Consider the following 25,174-nt stretch of genomic DNA (forward strand, 5'->3'; position numbering starts at 1 on the left):
TCAGTGTCCGGGGACGTGCATGAAGTGCCACATCCTCTCCAGTCCGGCTCCTACCTTGGCAAGTAACAGCAGTGTCGTAGTTATGGATGAAGTTATAAGGTCCCCAGCCACGGATCTCACAGTCCCAGAGAGTGGACTCATTTCCTTTGCAGTCCACATTGACCAGACTGACGGACCCCTCCCCTGCGCCAAAGATCTCGCGGGCAAAGTAGGCACCGGCAGCCGAGCCACAGCCCAGATGCTGGCACACAACCTCGGCGTCCTCCATGTCCCAGAAGTCATCTCCCACCGAGCCCCAGCGTCCCCGAAGCTTCACTTCCACCCTCCCGGCGCAGGGACTGCCGCCGCCCGCCAGCCTCAGCTCCACGGCATCTGCACCGGGACACCGGCACGGCTCAGCCCTGCCGGGGATGCTCAAGCACAACGTGACAGCCCCGGCACCGCCAGCGCGTCCCCTCACCTCTGCAGGTCACCCCCGCATCCGACTCGTGGCCGCAGAAGTGCTGTCCCCACCCGAAGTGCGGACACTCCTCCAGCGCCTTCTCGGTGCCGCGGCAGAAGGGCTGGAGCCAGATGCGCCCGGTGCCCTGCCCGAACGGGGCGTACGGGGACGCCTTGGCCACCCGGCCACAGCCCAGCTGCCGGCACACCACGATGGCCCAATGGGCTTCCCAGTCGAAGTCGTAGACGCAGACGGAGCCCCACTCCCCGCCGTGCTTCACCTCCACGCGCCCGGCACAGCGCCCGCCGCCGCCCACCAGACGCAGCTCCCCGGAGCCTGCGGCACGGAGGCTGCTGAGCCGGGCCCGCCACCGCCGCGGGCCCCGCTCCCGCCGCCCGGCGCTCACCCGCACACAGCTGCGCGCACACCAGCAGCCCCAGCGCCGCCATCGGCCCCATGGCCCCGGCGCCGAGCCCCGCGCAGCCAGGGGATGTCTCGGCAGCGCCCGAGCCAACGGAGGCAGCAGCAGCACCAGGGCACCCTTTATCAGGGCCTCATCTCCCGGCTGCGGGGCCGCGGCCTCCAATAACCTGCTCCGTGCCCAAATATGAGGCTCGCCTCCGCTTCTGGCGTCACACAGCCCGCCACAGTGGGCTGCCACCCGGATGTCCCCGGGGGGAGACAGCCCCCCCACAGCACCTGGCCTGCGGGGGCCCTTCCTCTACCCCCCCCGTGCCTCCAACTCCGCTGCTGGAGCCTGCCCACAGCCATCCTGACTGATGGCGACACGCTGCACCCCAAATCCCACCAAAAGCCGCGCTGCGACCACCCTCAGCCCCGGCACCTGCAAAGCCCAAAGCCCCCATCCTTGGCGTGCTCCCCGCCCGCCGTGCCCGCAGCCCCCGCGGGGGTGGCAGCTGCCGGCTCCCCGGTCCCTCGCGGCGGCGCTGGCACATGGCGCTGCTGCCGCAGCTGCGGCCCCGCGCTCGCCTCGCCGCCAGCGCAGGAAGGAGGCGGTCACCCCCCGGCGCCTCCCGGCGTCGGCATCGACCGCACGCGGCTCCTGACACCTGCGCTGCCACCGAGAACGCCGCGGCTCCGCGCTGCCCCCGCGCCGCGGTGAAGCCACAGTGGGGGGGGGGCACAGAGCCCACTTGATTCCTGGGGGACCCAGCTGGGTAAGCGGGGACCAAGCAACAGCGAAATATAAGCGGTGCAGGAGGGGGGGAGCAGGAGGTGCCTCAAGGTCTCTGATGCGTATGAGGGTGAGGACGCGGCTGAGCCACCTTTCCAGCATTGCAGAGCAATGACGGTAGCGGCAGAACAGCGTGTTCCCTACGGGGTTACTCCTGCAGCAGCGGAGTCACCTCCAGGAGCCACCAGCCTCTCTGAGGGACCAGGGACCTGCAAACTTTCCAGTGTCCTACTGTCACCCCGGGATGGCTTGTGGGCTGGGCTGAACCCTGGTTAGCCCTGAGGTGTCCCCCCCCAGCGGTTTTGCAAGGCCCTGCCGTGGCTGCCTATCCTTCCTGCCCGCACGGAGACCCGGCCGGGCTGGCGGGAGGGGACTAACAGGCTACGCTGTCCCTGCGGCGGGCGGGGACCCTCACTGTGGGTCCCGGAACACTATCAACCTCCCATCCTGGACCGCGGCCTTTCCATGGCGGTTGGCAGCGTGTCACAGGAACTTTTCATTCCGGAATGCCTCCTGTGCCTCCTGGAATGGCACCCGAGGAGGGTGGGGGGAGACGGGGAAATAGGAGAACCACGTGGGAACCGCTGGCCGCGCCCCTTGCTCTTGCCCACGCCCCCTTCCCGGAGCCTCCGCCTCACAGCGCCACCTCCGCGCCGGCAGGGGGCGCCCTGCGCAGCCACGACTATCCGGAAAGACCCGAGCGACGGCGGAGGCGGCCGAGCCAGGGCTGGCGGCGCGGGCGGAGCGGGCGCGATGGCGCAGCAGGTCGAGCAGCTGCGGGCGGACGGCGTGGACAAGGAGGTGCTGCGGGAGGGCACCGGGCCGCTGCCGGACTTCTGCGATGGCACCAAGGTCAGGTCCGCGCGGGGACGGGCGGGGTGGGGGGATGTGGGAAGCGGAACGCGGCGGGGAAGGCGCGCATGCGCGCCTCCCCCCCCCCCGTCTGCGTCGCCATGGTGACGCCGCGGGCTCCTCCTGCCCGTTCAGGCCACCTTCCACTACCGGACACTGCGGTGCGGCGATGAGGAGACGCCGGTGGACGATAGCAGGGCGCGGGGGAAGCCCATGGAGCTCATCGTCGGGAAAAAGTTCAAGCTGCCGGTGTGGGAAGCGGTGCTGCGAACCATGCGGCCCGGCGAGCGTGCGCGCTTCCGCTGCGACGCCAAGGTGGGCGGGACGGGGACCTGGCGGGGGCGTGGGCTGTGTTTGGGGGCGAGGCCCGTGCGGGTGGGCGGTGACTTTGTGTTGTGGGCGCGGTTTGCGGCGCCCCGGTACGCTCCAGCCGCGGGGTGCGGGGGTGGAGCATCCTGATATTCTGCCCCCTTCCCTCCCCCAAATCCCGGCTCCCTTTCCTCCCGCAGCACGTGGTGCTTTACCCGCTGGTGTCCAAGAGCCTGCGGAACATCGCAGCAGGGAAGGATCCGCTGGAGGGGCAGCGGCACTGCTGCAGCATCGCCCAGATGCACGAGCACTACTCCCTGGGGTACCCCGACCTCGACGAACTCCAGAAGAACCCCCAGCCCCTCATCTTTGATATCGAGGTGCTGAAGGTGAGGTGCCGGCATGGGGAGCTCGGGGATGTGTCCAAAAAAACACATAGATGTGGCATGTGGGACATGGTTTAGTAGTGGCCGTGGCTGTGCAGGACTCGATGATCCTAGAGGTCGTCTCCACCCTAAACAATTCCATGATCCTGTTCTCTGATTCCATGATGGGGTGCTGTCAGGTGGAGCCACCCGGCTCCTACCAGCAGGACCCATGGGCCATGACAGATGAGGAGAAGCTCCAGGCTGTGCCCCAGATCCACAAGGAAGGCAACGAGCTGTACCGGCAGGGCAAGGTGCCTGAGGCAGCTGCCAAATACTATGATGCCATCGCCTGTCTCAAGAACCTGCAGATGAAGGTGGGTCTTTCCAGATGCACACAGGCATCCCCTGGAATGCGGGGCTTGAGAGCTCCCCCTCACTCTCCCTGCTCTGTGTGCCACAGGAGCAGCCGGGCTCTCCAGACTGGATCGAGCTTGACCAGAAGATCACACCCCTGCTCTTAAACTACTGCCAGTGCAAGCTGCAGTGTGAGGAGTACTATGAGGTGCTGGACCACTGCTCCTCCATCCTCAACAAGTATGAGGGTAAGGAGCCACAGGCCATCGCAGGTGGCTGTGGTGGGCACCAGGAGACCCCCACACTCCATTGACCCCAGCTCTTTCCCCACAGACAATGTCAAGGCCTACTTCAAGCGGGGCAAGGCCCATGCGGCTGTGTGGAACGTGGCCGAGGCACAGGCTGACTTCGCCAAAGTCCTGGCCCTTGACCCCTCACTGCGCCCCGTGGTCTCCAAGGAGCTGCGGAGCCTGGAAGCACGGCTGCGGGAGAAGGATGCCGAAGACAAGATCCGCTTCAAGGGCATCTTCTCCCAATAGAGTGCGCAGCCACAAGGGAGAGCCCAGCGCTCTCAGGACAGGTTCTTTTAGATATTCCACATGTGGAATGGTCATGGATGTTTATTAATGTTTAATACAGATTTTACTTATTTGAAGTCAGTGGAAATGGCCCCGGAGCTCGCCACGGCCTGGGGACATGTCCAGGCACTTAAGTGGCAGCATAAAGCATTGCAGCACATGGGTGAAGCTCTTTGCTGGGCTCTAGACGCTGCTCATCATCACGCCAGGGGTGCGTGGGTGACTCGAGCCTGCTGCTCCCTGACAACTTGTATCACTTATTTGATGTTTTTATACTTTATGGTGGCAATGGAGGGGCGGCGCCAAGCCTCAGCCTGGGCTTCAACCGCTTCATGCCTGTTCTCCTCCGTGCCACACCATTGTCACTTCTCCAGGCTGCTGCTATCATCCCAAACCAGTGTCTCCTTTTGTCATGTTAGTGTCGGGAATATTTTATATAGAATAACAGCTGCTTCCTGCTATCTCTATAAACCTCTGGTCATGCTGTGCCAAGATAAACTCAAGTAAAACCAGTCACAGCCCCTGGTCACTACAAAAATTTGCTGCTGGAAGTAAATGAGGGGAAACCAAGTCGGAGAGGGGGAGGGTATCAGCAATGGCACAGCCCACATACCCCAGGCTCTTTTCCTTGTCCTGAATCACTTGTGACCCAACTGATGTGCCCCACGGCCATGTCCCTGTGGGACATGGTGTCCCTAGAGGCTCCCCAGGGCTTTCCCAGTGGGTGGGAACCCTGGTGCCACAGGCACAGAACAGACTCGTGGGTGCTGGCACCTTGTCGTAACATCTCTTTATTCAACACGGAAACAAAAGGGGGGGAACAGAGGAACCACTCTGGAAACCCAACCCAGCCCTGCCCTGTGACACTGGACAGAAATAAATAGGTGGGGAGGTGCCATTTGCCCTGGGGCACAGCCACAGCCCCCCAGTTCTGCACATGGACAATGACCCTGGAGCACAGACCCCACTGGTCACTGCCCAACAGCCCCAAAGGACCAGAGGGGACAGGGCTGGGGGCAGCAGGGAGGACCCAGGGTGGCTCAGTCCTGAGGGGATCACTCTGGCCCTCAGGGGGGCTCAGAGCCATCTCCCAGCAACCCCCAGTCTCAGGGGACCCAGCGCCCTCATCTCCTTCCTATGGGCTTGTGGCCCAGCACCGGCTCCATCCCCAGGTGCTCCTTGCTGGGAAATCAGGGATGCAGTGGAGGGGGGACATGGCCATGCCACCCTCACTCCTCACCCTCCAGCTTGAGGCTGACACTGCGGGGCTTGGCCCGGGACAAGCCTGAGGGTACTGAGGGGGACCCCCCATCCCGCTCTGCCTGGCTGGAGCCCCGGGAGCGCAGGAGCTGGCTCTGCTTTCGCAGGAAGTCGACAGGCGCTGGGCAGCCATAGGTGCCTTTGCCCAGCACAGGTCGTGGGGGGCCCTTGGGGGAGTGGGCCAGGGCTGCGGCTTCCAGCTGGGCCAGGTGGGCAACATAGCCCTCGGAGAGGAACTGCAGGACACACAGACAGCCTGAGCTGGTGGCCGCGACCAGCTGGTGGGGTCAGCCATCGTCCCCTGCATCCCCAGGCTCTCCCCAGCCCTGCCACCACCATACCTGGCACTGGTTGTGGAACTTCTTGACGGCCCGTCCCACAATGTAGATGTGTGCTGGCGCGAGTCCCAGCGAGCTGTAGACGGAGACATCCTTGGTGGAGCCATAGCCAGCAACTATGGAGATCTCTGCCTGCCCAGGGACAAGAGCATTAGGGCAGGGAACATCCCTTCCCACAGGGGCAGCCACCCCCAGGGGCTGGGACACTCTCATGTTAAGAGGGATGGCTGGGAGCTGCCCTGAGAAGCTTCCAGCTCTGCCCTGGCAGTGCAGTCCAGCTCCCAGCATCTGAACCGGGATGCAGAGGTGCACAGGCTTCGGCACAGCCCATGCCACCCCATCACCAGCCCTGTGTCCTCCCGGCAGCGTCCCCATCCCCACCTCGGTGCGCAGGCTCTGCAGGAAGGCGGCTTTCTGGCGCAGTGGGTCATGGGTGAGCCCGTCGCAGAAGGAGACAGCACCGTGGGGGAAGTTGTGCTGGGAGAGCCAGGCCACCACGCGATGCTTCTGCATGTCGGGGCGCCCCGTCACGTAGATGATCATGTACCCTGAGTCCTGCCAGTGCCTGGGAGGGGACATGGGTGGCTGCCAGGAGCCTATGTGGAGGCAGTCTTGCTGTGGGAAGCTGGAATCTCCCAACACAGCATGTGTGGGTGCTGCCTCCAAAACCTCCCTGCTCCCAGGGATTTTATCAAGGGGAAGGCACAGCAAAACTGTGGGGACCACATCCAAACTTGGAGAGGATTATTTTCCACAATAGGGCACCAGCACAGAGATGATGTGCTGGAGGCAAGGGAGTGGTGGAATACCTTCCACTTTGTCCCTGCTCTGACACGCCCCAACTGAGTTGTCACCACACCATGAAAGACGGGGAGACTGACTCCCTTATTGAAGGGCACCCACCTTACAACGTCTACAGCCCCCGCCCGCACTTTGGGGTCACTGCCCATGATGGAGACACTGGCGGTGAAGGAACCATCGATGCTGAACACAACGGACTCAGTGCCACGGGCCACAACAGTCAGGTATGCCTCGGCGTAGCTGTGGTCCCCCCTGCAAAGGCAGAGGTGGTGGCTCGGCACCGGCTCTGCTGCCAGGGCAGCAGTGTAGCTCTGCCAAAAGGGCTGGAGGAGGAACTGAGGTGATACCTCACCTGACCACCATGCGAACAGGGTAGATCCCGATGGCCAGAGCTTTGTCTGGAGGGATGGTGAAGGTCAGGCGCCCGCTGCCACTCGTCACCTCGGTGCCGTAGTACAGCCACTTCCCTGACAGCGGCTGTGTCATGATGTAGATGTCCACCTGAGAGAAGGAAGCGGGCCGAGCATGGGCTGGACTACCACATCCTGCTGTGTCCCCACCTGCAAGTCCTTACAACCTTCTCTCGCCATCCCACACAGGGTCCTGTTAACCACATCCTTCCCCTACTGTGGGACACCAGCCCCATGCCTGGTCCTGGACACTCCCACCCTGTTTGAGGGGTCCTGGTGGCCTCCTGAGCCCAGCTGTACCTTCTCCCCAGTCAGTGTCACCACGTCCAGGGGTCCATACATGAAGCGCCCACTGAGGACCTGCGCTTTGCCCTCACACACGATCACATCACAGGCCCGGTGGTTGGCTGTCACATTCTGCAGGCACATGGGGTGCTCAGCAGCTCCTGGGGGAGCTCCTGAGGCGCCACAGGGACATCACTGCGCTGCGGGATTGTCCCAGAACCCGCACACCCCAGGATGCCCCAGGTGGGCTCCCACTGGCCACATACCCGGATCTTCACTTGGGTGCGCTTGCGCTGCCACTTCTCCCGAGGGATGGCGGGGCTGTAGATGGAGCTCTCCTCGCTCTCCGCTGGCTGCGGCCCCTCTTTCTCCATCACCTGCCAACAGCATGGCACTGGTTCAGCCTCTGCCAGCCCCAGCTTGCCGCCTACCCCACCATGCCCATACCTGGCGCAGGATGAAGGCCACCACGTCAGAGGATTCCCAGTAGCTGGCATGGAAGAGGTGGGGCAGGGTGATGGTGGGGAAGGCAGTCAGGGCATCAGGGCAGTACAGAGAATAGTCGATGCGCTTTGGGCCCCACCAATGCTCCAGGACTGTGGGGAGAGCTGGAATGAAGCCTTTTCTGGACCTCATCCCATGTCGTGCAGCCCAAGGTGCCCGCATGCGATGCAAAGGGGTGGGTAGGGATGACACTTACTCTTGACAACCTCGCTGGTGCTGGCAGGAGTGGGGGGCTCTGCTGGTTCATTGCCCTTCCAGAAGCCCCCAAAGCTGCCAGTGGGGGTAGGGGGGGCAGCCACATCCACTTTGGGCAGGAACAGGGCAGAGTGTGTCTGCAGGGCCTCCGCTGCAGAAAGAGCTGGGTGAGCACACCCAGAGTCCCCAGGGACACCCACCACCCCAGGATGCCCTCCAATAGAGCCCCAAAGCAGTAGAAAGGGCTTGCACATCCCTCTCCCCCCACCCAGCCAGGCTGTGAGTGCTCTGGGTACCCTGACGTGGCCCCAGGGTGCCTGGCACCAGCCTGGAGGGGACCTGCTCACCCAACAGGGACGAGGTGCCATCACCCAAGGGGTACTTCTGGTATCGGGGCACGCTGAGGGGGGGCACAGCGTGGAAGGCCTTGGCCAGGAGGGGCTCCAGGCGGGAGGCACAGGGATCGGCGGCGTGGAAGAGGTTGTAGATCTGCTCACAGGCAGGACGCAGCTGGGCCACTGCAGCACAGAGTGGGGTCAGGGGCACACACGAGGGTTGGGGGGCACCAGGAGCAAAACACCCAGGAGGGGTAAAGCAGGACACAGCAAGGGGAAGGGCTGGAGAGGGAAATTTGGGGCACTGGGGACAGGCTGAGGCTGGCACAGAGCAGGGACACTCAGGCACCCACCAACACCCACACAGGAAGGGCTGGGCATGCGAGGGGCTCAAACCCAATCAAGGCTCTCTGGGGTGGTCCTGGGGAGCTCAGGCTTGTGGGGTGAATACAACTCAGGGACTTGAGCCCTGCAGGGAAGGTCAGGGGCTGGCACCGCAGCAGGCAGGGATCCTCACCATCCAGAGCAGGCATGACGGTCTTGCGCAGCGCGAGCACCAGCCCCAGTGGGGAACCAAAGAGGAAGAAGCCGGATACCTTAAATTCGAGGCGGGTGCTGGCACCCTCCGCCCCATCCAGCGCCATGGCGCTGCTCCGGGGAGCCTCTGCCTCCAGCGGGGCCTCGCTGGCCTGCAGGCTGGGACAGCAGAGACAGTGGGCATGGGGAGGGATGGCAACATCGCGCTCCCACCATCCTGAAGGCAAAGCTGTGCCTGGCGTGGCCCTGTTATCCCAGAGGAGCTCCAGCAAGATCACCCCAGGGCAGGCAGCCTCCATGAAATGCTCCTTCCCAGCCTGAAGCAGATGGGAATTACACCCTTTCCATAAAGCACAAGATAGCAAACCATCCCCCTTGGGCTCACCTGCACATGGAGCTGTGCTGCTGGCTGTCCCCCTGTGTCCCTGGGGGCTCAGGGCTGGCCTGGCCCAATACCGGTGCTCCCTCTGTCCCATCAGCCAGTGGGTCCAGGCCGCCACACTGCTCCGGGGAGATGGGCTCCGTGCTCTGCAGGGAGAGGCAGCAAACACCCAGACCCCATATAGCCCCCAGTGCACCCCCAAACCCCTCCCAGGGGGTGTTGGGGTGTAGGCACTCACCAGGCTGCCCCGGCGGCTGCTGCTCCGGCTGCCCCCAGAGCCCACCCGGCTCTGGCACAGGGCATCGAATCCCAGAATGCCACCCACACAGTCCCCGAGCAGCACCACCTGCAGAGACCACAGACCCATGAGGAGGGTGACCCCCAAACACTCCATGCAGGGTCACAGCTGGACCCCAGAGCCAAGCTTCCCCCCACATTCCACCTCACCTGGCCACAGAAGCCGGTGCCCTCTCCGGAGTGCAGGAAGGCTGCGTAGGCCTGGTTGGCGCGGGCAATGACGGTGCCCACGGCGTGCTGGTAGATGCCTGAGGAGGTGGCCAGCAGCGGGAGCGCTGCCAGTGGGATGTGGTCCTGGCTGCTGGACAGGCTGTCCCTGTCGTGGCTGTAGGGGCTGAGCCTGAGGGGGACATGGCGAGGGATGAACGGGACTGTTCTGATGTCCTCATTCCATTGCATGGTACTGGTTCACCCTGAGATGCCACACCAGGAGTAATCCCCATCCCATCCCACCACAAGACACTTGCTCACTCAGGATGCTGTATCCAGAGTTATCCCCATCCCATCCAATTCCATGCCATTCCATCCTGCCCTGATGTCCCCATCTCTTTGCACAATGCTTGTTCACCCCAGGATGCTGCACAAGGAGTTATCCCCATCCCATCCCATCCCGCCCCATCCCGCCCCACTGTCCTCATCCCACAACAAAACACCTGTGTGCCCTGGGACACCCAGCAGTTAACCCCCATCCCATCCCATCCCAAGTCCTTAATGTCCCACCAGAAGTAAAGCCCCCTCTCCAAGGACACCAGCTCCCCGGTCCCCTGCTTTCCCAGCGGGAATCCGTACTTGGAAACAAGGGCGTAGGCTGCAGCACAGATGGGCGGGCAGGGCACCAGGCGCAGGGCCACATGTCCCAGTGCCTCGGGAAAGTGGACGCGGGTGACAGCATCAAAGGTGGCCGCCAGTGTCTGCACATCTGCCTGCTTGGAGCCCGGCTCGCCCGCTCCCTGATCGAGGATGTTCCCACTGTGGAGGATGAGGAAGAGTGCGTGGATCCGGCACATCTGCTCCGTGCTCTCTGCCATGCCGCCCTGCAGGAAGGAGAGCAGTTAAGTCGGGGGGCACGGCAGTAGAGCACAGCAGTAGGACATGGCCCGAGGGAGGGGACACCCACCTCAGGGAAGCTGGATGTTCCCAACTCTTCACCATCCCCCTTGGTGGCGCTGGCTCCGTCCCCTGCGAGCACACAGCCCTGGTGAGCCAGTTGGGGTCTCCAGGTGGGAGTCAGGCCCCTCCTAGGACATCCACCCAAGGATTTGGGCTGCTCACCCCAGCACTCACCCAGTGCCTCATCCAGCTCTGCTGGCCGCTCAAGCGTGTCCAAGAAGTCGTTGGAGCTCCACTTGGTCATCTCCTTGGCAAAGACCTCATCGCTGTCAGACAGATCCTCTGCAGAGGCAGGAGGGAAGCATGGGTGGGGAGACACCCCTGTGCCTGCACGCCCATCCTCAGACGGCCTCACCCCCATCCAGCCTGTCCCAAGATGGTGCCAGTACCGTGGGCATCGAAAAATTCCTCTTCAGAGCTGTTCTCCGAGTCCCGGGCAATGTTCTGCATCCGCCACTCCGACAGGCTCTGAGGAGACACGCCCCCTGCCACCCACAGGAGATCAGCACCCACAGCCCCCTGAAGAGAGACCCCCGCTCCTGCCCCACAGCTCCTCCTTGGTCCTGGACCCAGAGCCCCCCCAGGGAGATCTGGGGCCATCCCTATGTCACCCGGAGTCCCTCCAGGAGATCCAGGAGCATCCCTGGGTCACCCAGGGCCCCTTCTAGAAACCTTGCACCAGACCTGGGACACCCAGAGCCCCAGCCCAGGACGCCCAAGCCAGGCAAAACAGTGCCCTGACACATCACCTATGGAGAACTGCAGCATCCAGTGCATAACCACACCAGACCTGGTCTCTCACCTCCATGCTGGGAAGAGTAGGAAGACCGGGAAGAGGTGGACCACTGCTTGGCAAAGGTATCATCGGAGGGGGTATCAGTCCCCGCCTGCAGCTCGGCCTCCTCCTGCCCACCAGGCCCGTCTGGCTCCGGACGCCCCTCAGGGCTGATCCCAGCCGCAGGTGGCTCCTCGCCCTCGCCACACTTGGCCATCTTCTGTGCCAGCATTTGTGCTGTCTCCTCCTCCAGCTGCCGGATATCCTCCATTGTCAAGTCTGTCCACTCATCCTGCCAGCACCAGGCTTGGCGGTGGGCGCGCAGCATCACCTTCCTCAAACCTGGGGGAAGAAGTGGGGAAGTGAGTCCAGTGCGGTCCCATGGCTGCCCAAATGACCCTCCAGCAACCCACGGCTCCGAACTCACCCACATCATGGATGAACTGCTCGATCTTGGACTGCATCCCCCAGTATCGGAACTCCACCTTGCAGAGCTTGTAGGCACACATGAGGGGACCGCTGGCCACCGCCGCCTCCAGCCAGTCATCCCCCAGCGGCCCCCGGCCCGTCTTGGATGAGTGGTAGAGTTTGGGATCCTCCTCAGGCTTGTATTCCCCGGGGGAGATGGGATCACGCACGATGTCAATGGTGTCTGTGGGGAGAATGGCGCTTGTCACCTCCCAGCGCTTGGCAAGGGGGCATAGGTAGGAAAAGAAAGAAAAAGGGACAAAAATCAGGTCAAATACTCCCACAAGCCATGCACCCAATGCAGCTGGCAGCAAACACTCTCTGTCCTAGAATCCCAGAATCTTGGAGTTCTGGAATCACAAAATCCTGGAATGGTTTCGGTTGGAAGGGACCTTATGGATCATCTCATTCCACTCCCTGCCATGGGCAGGGACACCTTCCACTATCCCAGGTTGCTCCAAGCCCCATCCAACCTGGCCTTGGACACTTCCAGGGATGGAGCATCTGCAGTTTCTCTGGGCAACCTGTGTTCCCTCACAGGGAAGAATTTCCTGATAAAACATACAAAATGCCAAGGCTGGAACATCACAGACACCCTTGATGCATCCAAAGACATCCCTGTCCCCACGTGGGATCCCAATCCAGCACCCCAGGGAGCAGCACAGGGAGGGAGGGGCTGGGAGCATGCGGAGAGCCAGGACTGACACACACACATGCATTAGCCAGCAGATCTGGCAGCTGCAGAGTGATCGTGGCCACCTGGGGGATGTGGGGGCTGAGGACAGGGACAGCACATGAGGCAGCTCGGCACAGCTCCCAGCTCCCCCTGCCAAGAAGCCCGAGGGTCCCCCAAAAACAGGGCACAGCAAAACCACCACGTGACACAGGAGCCTCCAGAGAGCCGGGGGGGGAGGGCAATGAACCCTATCCCCAAACAGAGGTGACCTCTCCCGAAATGAGGGTGAGCTCCCTCCAAATGAGGATGACCTCCCAAGACCGGAGAGAGGCTCATGAATGACACCCAGGAAAACATGATCCAACACCCATGTGGGCTCAATCCAGCACAAAATCTCCTAGAATTTGGCTTTTCCAGCCCTGTCTCCAGGTTGGGTTCCTCCAGCGTGGTTTGGGGGATCCCAGGGCACCCCACTGGCTCCCAGTACCGTCCCGCAGCACTGTCCCCATTCCCAAACTGTGCCAAACCCTGCAGTTATTTGCCTTGATGTCCCCAAGGACCTGTCAGCCTCTCTTCCTCCAGCTTGGGCTGAAAAAAGGGGGAAAAAGAAAACTAGAAATGCCCTGAATCCACAAAAATGATGCAATGCACAGCATGATGCCAAGCATCTTGGATAACCGCAGCAAAGAGCTGGGATAGAACCTGCTGTCCCCAAGCAGCTCCTGGCAGAGTCATTCCCATCACAATCCAACTCCCTTTGCTTTTGCCACTGGGAGCAGGCTGCCAAGGAAGCAGTTATCCCTGCAGATCACCCAGACCATGTTTTTCCATCGTCCTTTGAAACGTGAGAGGGGTTTAAATCTGTCAGTGCTACAGGACACCACGGCAGAGAAGATCCCAGTGGGATCCACACTGGGGCTGGTCCCACTAAAACCCTGCTCCCTGTGGAAGGCAGCAGCCACTGGAGATGCTAAGTGCCCTGTGGAATGCCCACAGGATGGGCACTAGAGTGAAAAACCAGGCAGCAGGCACAGGGCCATGCCCTGATGCCGTCTGCTTGGCCCTGGTTGCTTCCCAGGGCAGTAGGGGGAGAATTCCTGCCCCCAGGTCCGAGCCATCAGTATCCCGGCCAGACATCCCCAGTGCCGCAAGGGCCGGGGAGAGAAATAGGTCAGATGAATCATTTCCTCCACGTGCCTATTTTAGGCCTCCATTTTAAGAGGCAGCGCATAACACTCCACACTCTGGCACCTGAACTGACCACATCCACACCACCGGGAACGGGAACCTGCCAGAGAGGGAAGAATCCCACCTGGAGCTCCCAGTTCTGCCCACCAGTCTCCCCAGAAAGAAGCCAGAAAGTGATCTGGAGCAAAGCCCTGGGGAGAAGGGAAGCAGGGCAAGGGGGTAGGAAAATAGGGACATGCTTTTCCAGCTCTCCCTGCTCCAGCTGATCCAAAACACCCAGATTTGGGGTCCCATGTACACCAGGAGAGACTGAGAAGGCAAATCCATGCCAGAACAGATCTGGGACACAGAAGGAGAGGGGAGCAGACTGGCACTAGGAAGGAGAAGCTGCAAACAGAAATAGAGGCAAGGGAAGAGGCAGAGGACAAAACTATCCCTGAAAATATTTTTAATGTGAAACTTAATTCAGCACCCCTGAGAGGGAACAGACAGGGAGCTTGGAGCAGGGAGCCTGGGTCACAAGGAGCTTGGGGCAAGGAGCTCAGGATCCAGGGAGCTCTTCCCTTCCGGCATCCCCAAACCATCAGGACCAGCAAAGAGAGTGAAATCGAGCCCCTAAGGCCCCATCACATCCACACACCCATCCCAGGAGCACTGTGTGGGAATCCCAGCAGCCACCGGGTCCTGCCCAGCTCCCCAAGCCAGCCATACCCACCCAAAATCCTCTGCCTCTTCTCTGCCACACTCAGGTTGAAGATGTTGGTCTGCTGCCCCGCATCCGGGCGGTAGTACGTCTCGATCTCAATGGAAAACTTCTCCACAAAGGGACATGTGTACCTGGAGGGGCACAGGACTGAGCCCTGGAGTACAGCCAGCCCCACAGCCCACCCTGCTGCCTCCCAGCTCCCACCTGGTACGTGTGTAGGGATAAGCATTCCAGGACTCCTCCTCCACCTGGAGTGCAGCTTTGGGGAGCAGCGCCCGGAACCAGCTGGGGATGTGGGAGCCGACATGGTAGATCTTGTGGGTGTACTGGCCACTGCCCCCGGGGCCGTCACTGTAGGGCCGGTTAGCCAGGATCTCCACACCGCTGCCCTCACCACTCGACTCCTCCCGGCTCTTCTTCTGCACAGAGGTGATGGCTCAGCACAGCCCCTCCAAGCCTCGAGATCCCTGTGGGCACCCCGGGTCCCCATACACTCCCATCCCCATGTGCTGCCATCCACCAGCCCCACACCTGTTCACAGGACCCCCTACTTGGCTCAGTGGCCCCAAACCCACCCAAAGCCTCACTGACACCCCTGCAATCTGCCAATTGCTTGGGATCAGCCTCAGGCCAGCCCGTGCCACTCCAGGCTCCATGCTCAGCCCTACAGCTCCCCAGTTCCTCACACTCAGCCCCACAGCCCCACCACACCCTCCAACATCCCATGCTCAGCCTCAAAGTCCCCTGTGCACCCCCAGGCTCAGCCCTGCACCCTTCACGCTCTCCCACAGCCCACTGCACCCCCCAGGCTACAATCTCCAGCCTCTCTCAGCCCCCCGCACCCCCTCAGGCTCAGTCCCCAGATCCCTGCACCCCTCCAGCTCCCCATGCCCAGCCCCACAGCCCTGTGCACCTCCTCAGTCTTGACCCTTGGACCCCACACCCCTCAGGCTCAGCCCCACAAACCCCAGACCCATGCAGCCCCTGGGCTCAGCCCCCCCTGCTCAGCCCCGCATCCCCACCTGGATCATGTAGAGCTGGGCCACCTGGTACTCCTCCAGGCTCATGGGCAGCAGGATGTGGTACTCCTTGATCAGCATGGCGGCGGCGGGGGATAGCGGGACACAGCGGGGGCAGCGCCTGAGGGGGCTTTTGTTACACCGGACCGGACCGGCTTCGGGACAACTCGGGCCGGTTCGGCACCCCTTCGGAACCGCTCGGGGCACACTCAGCTCAGCCCGGTACCGCTAGGTCCGGGTTCGGCCCGTCTCGGAACCTCTCCGCCACCGGGTTCGGCTGGGTCCGATACCGCTCGGTTACGGGTTCGGTTCAGTCTGGTACCGCTCGGCTGCGCTCGGCCCCGGGTTCGACCCAGCTCGGCCCCACGCTCGACTGAGTCCGGTACCGCCCGGCACCGCTCGGCCCGGCTCGGAACAGCTCGGTCCCGGGTTCGGCTGAGTCCGGTACCGCTCGGCTACGGCTTCGGTTCAGTCCGGTACCGCTCGGCCCGGCTCGGCCCCGGGTTCGGCCCCACGTTCGGCTCAGTCCGGTACCGCTCGGGCCCCCTCGGCCCCGGGTTCGGCCCGGCTCGGCCCCACTCGGCTCCGCTCCGTTGCCATGGCAACGCGGCCCCCTCCACTCCCTCCGCCCGCCCGGTCCCCGCCGCCCCCCGGCCCCACCGAACCTGCGCCGCTCCGCACCGGCCCCTCGGATCGTGACATCACAGCCCGTTCCCACGGTGACGTAGGGAGGTGAGGGGGGGGCTCGTGACGTCAGAGAGCGGAAGGCAGCGAGCGCCACTCACGGACGCTCCGCGTGTACCGGCACCGCCGCCCCCGGAAAAACCCGGTGTTTTGTTTAAAAAGCCACTTTTTTAAGTAATCAAAGAGTGGTTTGTTCACTCCTGCACCTCTCAGCTCCGGGACACCCACCCAGCTCGGCTCCAAACCCTTCCCCGACTCCCCCACCTCTACGCCGCGTCCCACCATGAGCGTCGGGACCCATCCCCGCGGGGACACACCGAGGCCAAGTCCCAACATTGTCCTTTATTTATAAAAACACGCATTTATAAAGAGCGGAGAGCGCGGGGAGGGGGGGCTCGGGCAGCACGGCGGCCCCCCGCCCCCGCCGCCACCACCGGGGAGTCCCGGGGGGTCCCGGGTGGCAGCTGCCGTTACGTGCGGGCGTTTCGCTCTGTCTCGGCCAGGCACTCCCTGACCAGCGCCCGGGCGTGGATGATCCCTGCGGGGAGAAGCACAGGGACACCTCAAATCACACTCCAGTCCCTCCCCACGGGGCTGGGGAGCCTCGGGGGCGCAGTCCCGGCGGCCGCCCGGTTTCCCCCCCCGCCCCTACCCCGCTTCAGCCGCTCCATGGCGCTCTTGCTGCCAGCGTAGGTGGGCCGGATCTCCTTCCCCATCTCCTCGATGACCGAGAGCAGGTCGGTGTAGGTGCTCTGCGAGCCCTGCGCCCCGGGGGGCTTCATGGCCTGCGGGAACAGGGGAACACGGAGGGACGGAGGGGCTGGGGGCCGCCCCCGCCGCCGCGCCCGGCCCCACCGGCCCCAGCCCCGCGCCTCACCTGCACGTAGCCCATGGACGGCGGCCCGAAGTCATTGAAGAGCGGCCGGAAAGGGGCGGCGGCGCCGGGGACGGAACCGGAGGGCGACGGGACACTCGTGGCTACGGGAAACTCAGGGTCACGGCCGCACTCCCCCTTCCTCGACACCTCCCTCATCCGGTACCATCCCTTCCCAGGGCACCCCCCCTGCGTCCCCCGGGTCTCTCTCCGCTCCCGGTGCCCCTCGTCCCCCGCGGTTACCGGGGGGTTCTCTCACCGGCGGACGGTGCCCCGGGCCCCGGCGGGGCGGGGCTGGCGCTGGCGGCTCCGGGGGTAGCGGGGGCGGGAGCGATGGGCTTGTAGGACATCCCCGACTGCCGCCCGCCGCTCCCGGATCCCTGGAGCCCCGCGGCGGGGGTCGGCGTGCGGCCCCCGCGCTCGCCCCGCCGGTTGTATCGCCGGTGCCCGCCTCTCTTCAGCTCAGCTCGGCCCCGCTCGGCCCGGCGGGAAGCCGGGAACCGGAGCGGAGCGCGGCAGCCCCGGTTCCCGGTGGCGCTGCGCGGCCCCGGCCTGACCCAGGTCTCTCCCCCCTCCGCCGGCGCTCGCGGTGATGACGCAGGCGCGTCACGCGCACAACGTCATCACGCCGCCGCGCGCCCGCCGGCCGGTCACCGTGGAGACACGCGGCGTCGGCCCCGCCCCGTCGGTGCCTCCCCGACCACGTGACTGCGGCGCAGACCACGCCCCGCCGCGCGCCGGACCCTCTGCGGGTCACGTGACTGCCCGGCGCCACCGCCTGGGGGGGGGGCACCGGGAATGGGGGAGGACACCGGGAGCGGCACCATCGGCACCGCCGCGCTCCCCCCGCCGCCGCGGGACCCCGTGTCACCCCACAGCCCCGAGCCGGCGCAGGTCAGGGCGTCCCGACTCTCTGCAGGGGTGAACCCCTGCCCGGACTTCGGGGGGCATCTGCCGCCGCCGGTCCCGGGAACCGGCCCCACCCGCCGGCTGTGCATTCGGCCCTGTGCCCGAACAGGTGCGGGGGTGCCCGGGGTCCCGGTTCCCTGCGGGGCTCCCGTGATACACAGTGGGGGTCCGGGGTTTTGGGGCAGACCAGTGGATGGCACGATCACCAATAAACCCTTTGGAAACAACATAAAACACAAAACAAAAGTCTGTAGAGAGAGTTTTATCATTTCAAAAGGGCAAAATTGGCCCCAAAACTGCAGCCAGGGCAGGGAGGGGTTCCTGCAGCAGCCCTGCCTGCAGCTGGCTGAGGCCCTCCCACCTGGTAATGCTTTATTTCTCTCCTCGAGGGTCTCCTGGCCGGGGTGCTAGGAGTCTCCCCTGTGCTGGGGGCTGTCAGAACATCCATGAGAGTCTGTGCTGGCCCCAAAAGGGGAGGGATGCCTCACCCTAGGCGGGTCTGGGGTAGGTCTGAGCTCAAACCACAGTGACAGGGCAGGTTATGCTGTGCAGTCCGCATTAAACACGGTGTGTGGGGAGCCTGAGGGGCTCAGCGTGGCATACAGAGTGGGAATGGAGGCTGGAGAGATGAGCAGAAGGGATGGAGGAGAGGGGACCACAATGGTGCGCCTTTTAGGGTGAGGTCAGGGTGGGAAGGGGGATGGTGCAGGGAGAGAGCAGAGATGAGGGTGAGAGCAGTCGAAGCTTGGCCGAGCCTGTGCCGAAAAGGGTCCCGACATTTGCCCCAGTGCCTCCCGCCATGGTCAGACCTCGGCATCGGAGCAGCTCCGGCACTCGGCCTCACCCCAGGCACGAGCGCTGCTGCGCCAGCACCGCCCCAGCCCCTGGAGCTGGGGGTCCCTCTGTGGCCCCCTCCTCTTCGTAAGGCACGGGGGGCTTGGGTCCCGCGTTGGCACACACCACCCTCAGCGCGACATCATCCGCACAAACTCTGCCGGGGAAAAACACACGCGGAACATCCCAGATGTCCCTGGGGGCGCTCCTGGCCCCTTCCCTGCTCCTACCTTCGAAGTCCACCAGGCCATCGCCATTGAGATCCACATCCTTGAGAATCTCATCCACCTCCCGGTAGTTGAGCTGCTGCCCCAGGAGCTTGCGCATGGCCTCCCGCAGCTCCGGCATGCTGATCTGCCCGTCCCCATTGGTGTCAAACTACAGACAAGGTCCTGTTGCCACCAGCCACCATTGGCACGCTGGCAGCCTACCCGTCCGTCCCCCCGTCCCCGTACCTCACGGAAGGCATCACGCAGCTCCTTGATCCCAATCATATCCGCTGTCTCTGCCAGCATCTTGGGGCCCATCAGCTCCACAAAATCATCAAAATCCACCTTGCCCCCAGCTGCAGCAGGAGGGGGGTGTCAGTGGGGCATGGGGCAGGGATCGCTCAGGACCCACTGGCCCCACCACGTACTGATCTGCTGGGACAGCTCGATGAGCTCCATCTCCGTGGGCATGTAGCCCATGGTCCGCATGCACTCGCCCAGGTCCTTGTAGCTGATGTAGCCATCATGGTCCTTGTCAAACTCCCGGAACGCCTGCTTCAGCTCTGGGGACACCACAGCGTCACCACCAGCAACCCGGCACCGCCACCCACCTGGGAGGGACCCTCTCCCCAAAACCTCACCTTCAATCTCCTCAGGCCGCAGCTCCCGGTCCTGGGGAAGAGAAAATGGGAAGAGACGAAGGAGGGGGTCCTACTCCCAGGGATCCTGCAGGGATCCTGCCCTAAGCCCCCCGGGAGCGCAGGCAGCATGCAGGGAGGGGACAGTAGTCGCGTACCCGCTGGGTGATGGCGATGCTCTGCCGAAGGAAGATGCAGGCCGGCCCCACCAGCCCCTGCAGCACCGAGTATCCCTGCAGCGGGGGGGTCTGTGCCACGTCCAGCAGGTCCTCGGGGTCCCCTGTGCCGGAGCCTGGAGCGCCCGAGTGCGGCTTCCCATCCTGCAAGTGGAGCGGGCATCAGTGGCAAGGGGGGGCCAAGCAGGGACCCCCTCCTCCTCCTCCTCCTCCTCCTCCTCCTCCTCCTGCTGCTGCTGCTGCCCCACGGGGTATCCCAGCCCGGCCGTACCTTTGGGAGCCGTCGCTCAGGGGTCTTGGTGCAGTTGCCCATGGCTGGGGGCTGCCCCCGCGCCGCAGGACATGCCTGGCCCCAGGGGGGCTGGCTAGCGCAGACCGTGGGGCTGCCACCGGGGATTTGAGGTTTTTATGGAATATCTGGGGATATGCAGGGCAGGCGCGGGGGGGGGGGTGCCGCGCCCGCGCGCATAATCCTCCGGATTATTTCCCGCTCGGCCGCCCTGCTCCAGATGTGGGGAGCCGCCCAGCTGTTCCCCAGTCCCACAGCCACCCTGCGAGGGCACGCAGGATCCCCGGCACCCACCGTGCCCCGGCGCTGTCCCCGCCGCCGGTTACCTGCCCAAAAGCGGGGGGCGGCCGGGGCCCCGGCTCCTCGGCAGCCCGCTGATGCTCCATGGGGGACGCACCACTATGGTTTAACCTCCCCCGGCTCCGCGCAGTGCCGGCGGTGCCGGGACCCCCGGGCCGAGGGGCCGGGCGGGAGCGGCGGGCACCCCTCCGGCCGGGGCCGTGGTGCCGGGGGGCGCCCCGGCAGGTGAGGGGCGCGGGGCTGCCGGTGCCGCGCCGCTGCGGCCCGCGGAAGAGGAAGAACATTCCGCCCGCTCCTACTCCTTCTCCTCCCCACGACCGGGACCAAGCAGGAGGAAACCAGATCCTCCCGAACCTGCGCTCGCCCCTCGCAGAGACGAGGCCACCGTCGTCCCCGGGACTCGCCGCGTTGCCCAGGAGATCGGGTGGAGCGCAGCGACCCCCCGGAGCGCTGGGGGGGGGGAGCGAGGCGCCCCGGGGGGCTTCGGGGGGAGCGGACGGGGGGCTCCGGTTTCAGCGCCGAAACCCGACCCGGGCCCGGGCGCGGGGCACGTGCCGGCGCGCCGCCAGCGAGGCCACGCCCCTCTGGGGCCACGAGCCCGCCCTGCGGCCACGCCCCGCGGCCCCGCCCCTAAACCCAGACCCCGGGCCGACCTCTCTCGCTGACGTCACTGCCGCGCCGCCGGCGCTCCCCCTGACGTCACCGCGGGGGCGCCTGAAGGTGACGGTGGTCGGTCCCGGTGCCGGTGCCCCCCGCAATGGCCGGCAGGCAGCTGCTGGCGCTGCGGCGTCTGCCCGCCGCCTCCTTCTCGGTGAGCGGGGACAGGGCGGGGAGCGCCGGGACCATGCGGAACAGGTCCCGGTGTTCCCGGTGCTGAATCCATATGTCCCCGCAGACGGCGCCCAAGAAGACGCAGTTCGGGTCGCTGCGGGATGAGGACCGGATTTTCACCAACCTCTACGGGCGGCACGACTGGCGGTGAGTAGCGGGAGTAGCGCGGCGGGTGCCGGTGCCACGGTGCCCGGTGCCACGGTGCCCGGTGCCCGCAGGCTGCAGGGCGCGCTGCGCCGCGGCGACTGGTACAAGACGAAGGAGATCCTGCTCAAGGGCGTGGACTGGATCCTCGGCGAGATCAAGACCTCGGGGCTGCGGGGCCGCGGCGGCGCCGGGTTCCCCACCGGGCTCAAGTGGAGCTTCATGAACAAACCCCCGGACGGGAGGTGAGATCAGGACCGGCCGCAGCTCCGGTCCCGCGGCCCCGCCCTGCGGGGAGCCCCCCTGACGTGAGCTGCCCGCAGACCCAAGTACCTGGTGGTGAACGCGGACGAGGGCGAGCCGGGCACCTGCAAGGACCGGGAGATCATGCGGCACGACCCGCACAAGCTGCTGGAGGGCTGCCTGGTGGCGGGGCGGGCTATGGGCGCCCGCGCCGCGTACATCTACATCCGCGGGGAGTTCTACAACGAGGCCTCCAACCTGCAGGTGAGGGCGGAGCGCCTCACAGCCACCCCACATCTCCTGGCGTGGCTCGGGGCGCTCCCGGGCTCACCACCCGCCCTGCTGCAGGTGGCCATCCGTGAGGCATACGAGGCCGGGCTGCTGGGCGGCGATGCCTGCGGGTCGGGATACGCCTTCGATGTGTTCGTGGTGCGTGGTGCCGGTGCCTACATCTGTGGGGAGGAGACGGCGCTCATCGAGTCCATCGAGGGCAAGCAGGGGAAGCCCCGCCTCAAGCCCCCCTTCCCCGCCGACGTGGGTACGGCCCCACAGCTCCATCCGGAATTCCCAGCTGCCACCCCAAAACAATTGTCCCCGGGACACTGTCCTGCCGCAAGGACAATACCACAGCCAACACCACATCCATTGAGAGCTCCCACTGTTTCATAGAATGGTGTGGGTTGGAAGGGACCTGAAAAGACTGTCTCGTTCCACCCCACTTCCATGGGCCCTATACCACTATCCCAGGTTGCTCCAAGCCCTGTTGAACCTGGCCTTGGACACTTCCAGGGATGCGGCAGCTACAGCTTCTCTGGGCCAATTGTGCCAGGGCATCACCACCCTCACAGGGAGGAATTTTTTCCTAATGTTTTTCAGGTGTGTTCGGCTGCCCCACCACGGTGGCTAATGTGGAGACAGTGTCGGTGGCCCCCACGATCTGCCGGCGTGGTGGCGCCTGGTTCGCCAGCTTCGGCCGGGAGCGGAATTCCGGCACCAAGCTCTTCAACATCTCGGGGCACGTCAACACGCCCTGCACGGTGGAGGAGGAGATGTCGGTGCCGCTCAAGGAGCTCATTGAGAAACACGCCGGTGAGTGCCGCGGCCAAGCCAGGCTGGAGTGGGGCGCAGGGCTGGAGCCGCCTGTCCTGACCCCCCTCTTTGCAGGGGGTGTCCGCGGGGGCTGGGACAACCTGCTGGCCGTCATCCCGGGTGGCTCCTCCACGCCGCTGCTGCCCAAGTCCGTGTGTGAGACAGTGCTGATGGACTTCGATTCCCTGGTGCAGGTGCAGAGCGGGCTGGGCACAGCCGCCGTCATTGTCATGGACAAATCGGTAAGGGATGGGCCCCCCCCCGAATCCCTCAGCCACGGTGGGACCCTCACCTTCCCCTCCCTGTCTCTCTTCTCAGACCGACATCATCAAAGCCATCGCGCGCCTGATCGAGTTCTACAAGCACGAGAGCTGCGGACAGTGCACCCCATGCCGGGAAGGTGAGCAGGGGGCCTCGGGTGAGGGACTGCGGGACAGGGGCACTGCACGGACCCCCATCCCAATTCCTGCAGGTGTGGACTGGATGAACAAGGTGATGGCGCGGTTCGTGCGGGGCGATGCGCAGGCCGCCGAGATCGACGCACTCTGGGAGATCAGCAAGCAGATCGAGGGACACACCATCTGCGCCCTGGGCGACGGCGCGGCCTGGCCCGTGCAGGTGAGGGGCCCGGGGGACCTGGGGGGGCCAGCAGCCTTCCCCCACCCCATTAACCAGCTCCTCTGCTCCATGCAGGGCCTCATCCGCCACTTCCGCCCCGAGCTCGAGGAGAGGATGCGGCGCTACAACGAGGCCAAAGCCCGAGCAGCGTCGGCATAAGGATTCACCACCACACCTCCCTTTTCCTGCTTGTGAGGGGTTTCTGGGGTGCTGGCAGCACTCAGAGGGCTCTCCAGAGAGTCCTCAATAAACACTGCTGTGCTCCCAGGCTCTGCTGTGGACATAAAATGGTGGGAAGAGACTGACAGGGCAGAGGGCCTCTGGGTCCTGCTTGCCCTGGAGCAGGAGATCCCCAGGGATCATGGGGTCACACAGCCGGGGCCTAGATACCTCAGGGGGTGATCCTGGATTTCCATGAGGATCCACAGCTCCTCTGTGGGACTGGGGGTGTGGCAGAGGCGATGGCTGTGGGGTATTAGACACAGTTCCCTCTGTGGGGACCCCACACTCCCTGTCCCCGCCACAGTGGCACCAGGATTCCTCCTCCTGTGCCTGTGCCAGGGGACAACTGTCCTGGCCCTGTTCCACAACTCAGAGCCCGGGGCAGTTCCAAACATGGCTTTTACTGAATCACAGTGTGCGACATCACCGCTGGGCTCGGAGCCGTTTTCCCCGTGCACGGGTGGAGAACCAAGGCACGGGGACCCCACAGCCGCCCCCTGCCCCCTCCCCACTCAGGCTGGGGCTTTCCGGGGCGGCACACGGGTTTTCCTGCGGTAGTGGCCGGGCACCAGCAGCTCCAGGGTCAGCTCAGTGACGATGGCTGTGAGCCCCCACACTTTGTGGGGGCCGTTGAGGAACACGGGCAAGGTATATCCGTAGCCGCTGGCCGTGCGGAAGTGGGTGTAGCCCTGGTTCTCCTCGCGGAGCAGGTGAGCCAGGGGCAGGGTAAACACCTCCTCCACCTGTCGGCACAAACCACAGTGACTGGGACTGGCTGCCACAGTAAGGGGAGCAGGCCTGGGGAGGAGTCGCTCACCTCGTCAGGGTTGGGGGTCAGCGTCAAGGCCTCCAGCGGCCCCAGGTTGGCCACAACGGGCGCCACGGTCATTCCCTGCTGGAAGGTGTGTCAGCAAGGGACAGGGTGACACCCCTGCCCCAAAGTGCCACCCCTGTGCCTTGACCCCCCTGCACCCAGTGCAGGCACTCGTCATGTGTGTCACCCTCTCACCAGTGCCACTGCCTTGTGTCCTGTCACCTTGAATCCCCAGAACTCTTGTCACCCATGTTCCTGCTGACCTGTCCCTGTCACCTGTAAGCCATCAGCTGTGTCCCTGTTGCACCCTTGTCCCTACTGCCCTGTCCCCATCACCCAGAATCCCCATCACCTCTAATACCTATCGCCTGTGTCCCTATCCCCCTGAACCCATCACCCATCACCCTGTTGCCCTGTCACCCAGAACCTCACCCATGACCCTGTTGCCCTGTCACCCAGAACCCTTGTTCTGTCACCTGTGTCCCTACTGCTTTGTCCCTGTCAACTGAACCCCTTTGTGTTCCTGCAGCCTTGTTCCTGTCACCCCTTGTTCTTTGTTCCTGTCACCAAAACCCCTGTCACCTGTGCCCGTCACCTCAAACCCATCACACCAGAACCCTTGTACCCGTCACCCATGACCCTGCCGCCTTCCCTGTCACCTTGATCCCATCCCTGTGTCCCTGCCGCCTGCCCTTTTGTCCTTGTCCCCGCACGCCCTTGTCCCCCCGCACCCCCAAGCCCTGCCGTTGCCCGGTACCCGGTCGGGCAGCGTTCGCAGCTGTCCCCAGACGCTGGTGGCTGCCACCGCCACCCCCAGCTCCTCCCGCGTCTCCCGCAGAGCCGTGGCCACCGCGTCCCCGTCCGCCGGGTCCCGCCGCCCACCGGGGAAGCTGCGGGAGGGATGGGGGGGGGGGGG

At 64.4% G+C, this 25,174-nt stretch overlaps 7 protein-coding genes across 11 annotated transcripts; 2 read left to right on the plus strand and 5 right to left on the minus strand.

Annotated features, from left to right (window-relative positions):
- Nucleotides 1-3: 3 nt before the first annotated feature.
- LOC121673522 (scavenger receptor cysteine-rich type 1 protein M130-like) lies at nt 4-934 on the minus strand (the record flags this gene model as incomplete). The annotated part of the gene is made up of 3 exons (XM_042046881.1): nt 849-934; nt 461-778; nt 4-372 (listed from the first exon to the last, which is right to left on the minus strand). Coding segments are annotated over exons 1-3 (739 nt in total), but the record flags the coding sequence as incomplete, so codon positions are not given.
- A 1,304-nt stretch (nt 935-2,238) lies between these two features.
- LOC121673519 (AH receptor-interacting protein-like) lies at nt 2,239-4,610 on the plus strand. The gene is made up of 6 exons (XM_042046878.1): nt 2,239-2,489; nt 2,625-2,804; nt 2,999-3,187; nt 3,364-3,540; nt 3,627-3,768; nt 3,854-4,610. The coding sequence occupies exons 1-6, from the start codon at nt 2,391-2,393 to the stop codon at nt 4,057-4,059; spliced, it is 993 nt and encodes a 330-aa protein (XP_041902812.1). The 5' UTR covers nt 2,239-2,390; the 3' UTR covers nt 4,060-4,610.
- Nucleotides 4,611-4,871: 261 nt separating this feature from the next.
- LOC121673516 (membrane-associated phosphatidylinositol transfer protein 1-like) lies at nt 4,872-16,149 on the minus strand. Its single transcript, XM_042046870.1, has 24 exons — nt 16,050-16,149; nt 15,388-15,505; nt 14,570-14,784; nt 14,375-14,496; nt 11,755-11,979; nt 11,355-11,669; nt 10,942-11,037; nt 10,727-10,834; nt 10,560-10,621; nt 10,232-10,476; nt 9,593-9,782; nt 9,384-9,491; nt 9,149-9,291; nt 8,744-8,922; nt 8,239-8,409; nt 7,893-8,042; nt 7,640-7,788; nt 7,459-7,569; nt 7,208-7,324; nt 6,850-6,998; nt 6,600-6,749; nt 6,078-6,261; nt 5,700-5,828; nt 4,872-5,594 (listed from the first exon to the last, which is right to left on the minus strand). Exons 2-24 carry the CDS (start codon nt 15,463-15,465, stop codon nt 5,328-5,330), a joined length of 3,663 nt encoding a protein of 1,220 aa, XP_041902804.1. The 5' UTR covers nt 15,466-15,505; nt 16,050-16,149; the 3' UTR covers nt 4,872-5,327.
- Nucleotides 16,150-16,395: 246 nt separating this feature from the next.
- LOC121673520 (cyclin-dependent kinase 2-associated protein 2) lies at nt 16,396-17,550 on the minus strand. The gene is made up of 4 exons (XM_042046879.1): nt 17,202-17,550; nt 16,946-17,046; nt 16,721-16,853; nt 16,396-16,606 (listed from the first exon to the last, which is right to left on the minus strand). The coding sequence occupies exons 1-4, from the start codon at nt 17,290-17,292 to the stop codon at nt 16,539-16,541; spliced, it is 393 nt and encodes a 130-aa protein (XP_041902813.1). The 5' UTR covers nt 17,293-17,550; the 3' UTR covers nt 16,396-16,538.
- A 548-nt stretch (nt 17,551-18,098) lies between these two features.
- Nucleotides 18,099-20,740, minus strand: LOC121673518 (calcium-binding protein 2-like). Of its 4 annotated transcripts, none has more exons than XM_042046874.1 (7): nt 20,324-20,740; nt 19,691-19,852; nt 19,536-19,566; nt 19,323-19,457; nt 19,141-19,250; nt 18,916-19,063; nt 18,729-18,842 (listed from the first exon to the last, which is right to left on the minus strand). In XM_042046874.1, the coding sequence occupies exons 1-7, from the start codon at nt 20,579-20,581 to the stop codon at nt 18,817-18,819; spliced, it is 870 nt and encodes a 289-aa protein (XP_041902808.1). In that variant the 5' UTR covers nt 20,582-20,740; the 3' UTR covers nt 18,729-18,816. The 4 variants fall into 4 exon arrangements, with proteins under 4 accessions (XP_041902807.1, XP_041902809.1, XP_041902808.1 ...); XM_042046877.1 differs by lacking the exon at nt 20,324-20,740 and adding an exon at nt 19,980-20,292; XM_042046873.1 differs by having other exon boundaries at nt 18,099-19,063.
- A 232-nt stretch (nt 20,741-20,972) lies between these two features.
- On the plus strand, nt 20,973-23,490 carry LOC121673517 (NADH dehydrogenase [ubiquinone] flavoprotein 1, mitochondrial). Of its 2 annotated transcripts, XM_042046872.1 has the most exons (10): nt 20,975-21,108; nt 21,193-21,275; nt 21,347-21,517; nt 21,596-21,779; nt 21,864-22,053; nt 22,392-22,604; nt 22,680-22,846; nt 22,923-23,004; nt 23,077-23,222; nt 23,298-23,490. In XM_042046872.1, the coding sequence occupies exons 1-10, from the start codon at nt 21,055-21,057 to the stop codon at nt 23,379-23,381; spliced, it is 1,374 nt and encodes a 457-aa protein (XP_041902806.1). In that variant the 5' UTR covers nt 20,975-21,054; the 3' UTR covers nt 23,382-23,490. The 2 variants fall into 2 exon arrangements, with proteins under 2 accessions (XP_041902805.1, XP_041902806.1); XM_042046871.1 differs by having other exon boundaries at nt 20,973-21,108; nt 22,923-23,222.
- Nucleotides 23,491-23,825: 335 nt separating this feature from the next.
- LOC121673521 (nucleoside diphosphate-linked moiety X motif 8-like) lies at nt 23,826-25,168 on the minus strand (the record flags this gene model as incomplete). Its single annotated transcript, XM_042046880.1, has 3 exons — nt 23,826-24,187; nt 24,262-24,339; nt 25,016-25,168. Coding segments are annotated over 3 exons (462 nt in total), but the record flags the coding sequence as incomplete, so codon positions are not given.
- Between the last annotated feature and the right edge of the window lie 6 nt (nt 25,169-25,174).

This window comes from Corvus kubaryi, unplaced genomic scaffold, assembly GCF_017639235.1.
Source record: "Corvus kubaryi isolate FWS band 111438036 unplaced genomic scaffold, C.kubaryi_AGA036_p1.0 65475, whole genome shotgun sequence".
NCBI classification, from domain to species: domain Eukaryota; kingdom Metazoa; phylum Chordata; class Aves; order Passeriformes; family Corvidae; genus Corvus; species Corvus kubaryi.

What these genes read in the sequence shown, in the direction of transcription:
- LOC121673519 (XM_042046878.1), top strand. Translation starts at nt 2,391, where the DNA reads ATGGCGCAGCAGGTCGAGCAGCTGCGGGCGGACGGCGTGGACAAGGAG. An exon ending in ACTTCTGCGATGGCACCAAG is followed by an intron (nt 2,490 to 2,624) that starts GTCAGGTCCGCG and finishes CTGCCCGTTCAG; the next exon opens with GCCACCTTCCACTACCGGAC. An exon ending in TTGATATCGAGGTGCTGAAG is followed by an intron (nt 3,188 to 3,363) that starts GTGAGGTGCCGG and finishes GGGTGCTGTCAG; the next exon opens with GTGGAGCCACCCGGCTCCTA.
- LOC121673517 (XM_042046871.1), top strand. Translation starts at nt 21,055, where the DNA reads ATGGCCGGCAGGCAGCTGCTGGCGCTGCGGCGTCTGCCCGCCGCCTCC. An exon ending in CCCCTTCCCCGCCGACGTGG is followed by an intron (nt 22,054 to 22,391) that starts GTACGGCCCCAC and finishes AATGTTTTTCAG; the next exon opens with GTGTGTTCGGCTGCCCCACC. An exon ending in GCGCGGCCTGGCCCGTGCAG is followed by an intron (nt 23,223 to 23,297) that starts GTGAGGGGCCCG and finishes TGCTCCATGCAG; the next exon opens with GGCCTCATCCGCCACTTCCG.
- LOC121673516 (XM_042046870.1), bottom strand. Translation starts at nt 15,465, where the DNA reads ATGCTGATCAAGGAGTACCACATCCTGCTGCCCATGAGCCTGGAGGAG. An exon ending in TATCCCTACACACGTACCAG is followed by an intron (nt 14,497 to 14,569) that starts GTGGGAGCTGGG and finishes GTGCCCCTCCAG; the next exon opens with GTACACATGTCCCTTTGTGG. An exon ending in CGTCATGCCTGCTCTGGATG is followed by an intron (nt 8,410 to 8,743) that starts GTGAGGATCCCT and finishes TCTGTGCTGCAG; the next exon opens with TGGCCCAGCTGCGTCCTGCC.
- LOC121673520 (XM_042046879.1), bottom strand. Translation starts at nt 17,292, where the DNA reads ATGTCCTACAAGCCCATCGCTCCCGCCCCCGCTACCCCCGGAGCCGCC. An exon ending in CGTCCATGGGCTACGTGCAG is followed by an intron (nt 16,854 to 16,945) that starts GTGAGGCGCGGG and finishes CTGTTCCCGCAG; the next exon opens with GCCATGAAGCCCCCCGGGGC. An exon ending in CATGGAGCGGCTGAAGCGGG is followed by an intron (nt 16,607 to 16,720) that starts GTAGGGGCGGGG and finishes TTCTCCCCGCAG; the next exon opens with GGATCATCCACGCCCGGGCG.
- LOC121673518 (XM_042046873.1), bottom strand. Translation starts at nt 20,581, where the DNA reads ATGTTCTTCCTCTTCCGCGGGCCGCAGCGGCGCGGCACCGGCAGCCCC. An exon ending in CGCCCCCCGCTTTTGGGCAG is followed by an intron (nt 19,853 to 20,323) that starts GTAACCGGCGGC and finishes CTCCACTTGCAG; the next exon opens with GATGGGAAGCCGCACTCGGG. An exon ending in CGAGCTGTCCCAGCAGATCA is followed by an intron (nt 19,251 to 19,322) that starts GTACGTGGTGGG and finishes CTCCTGCTGCAG; the next exon opens with CTGGGGGCAAGGTGGATTTT.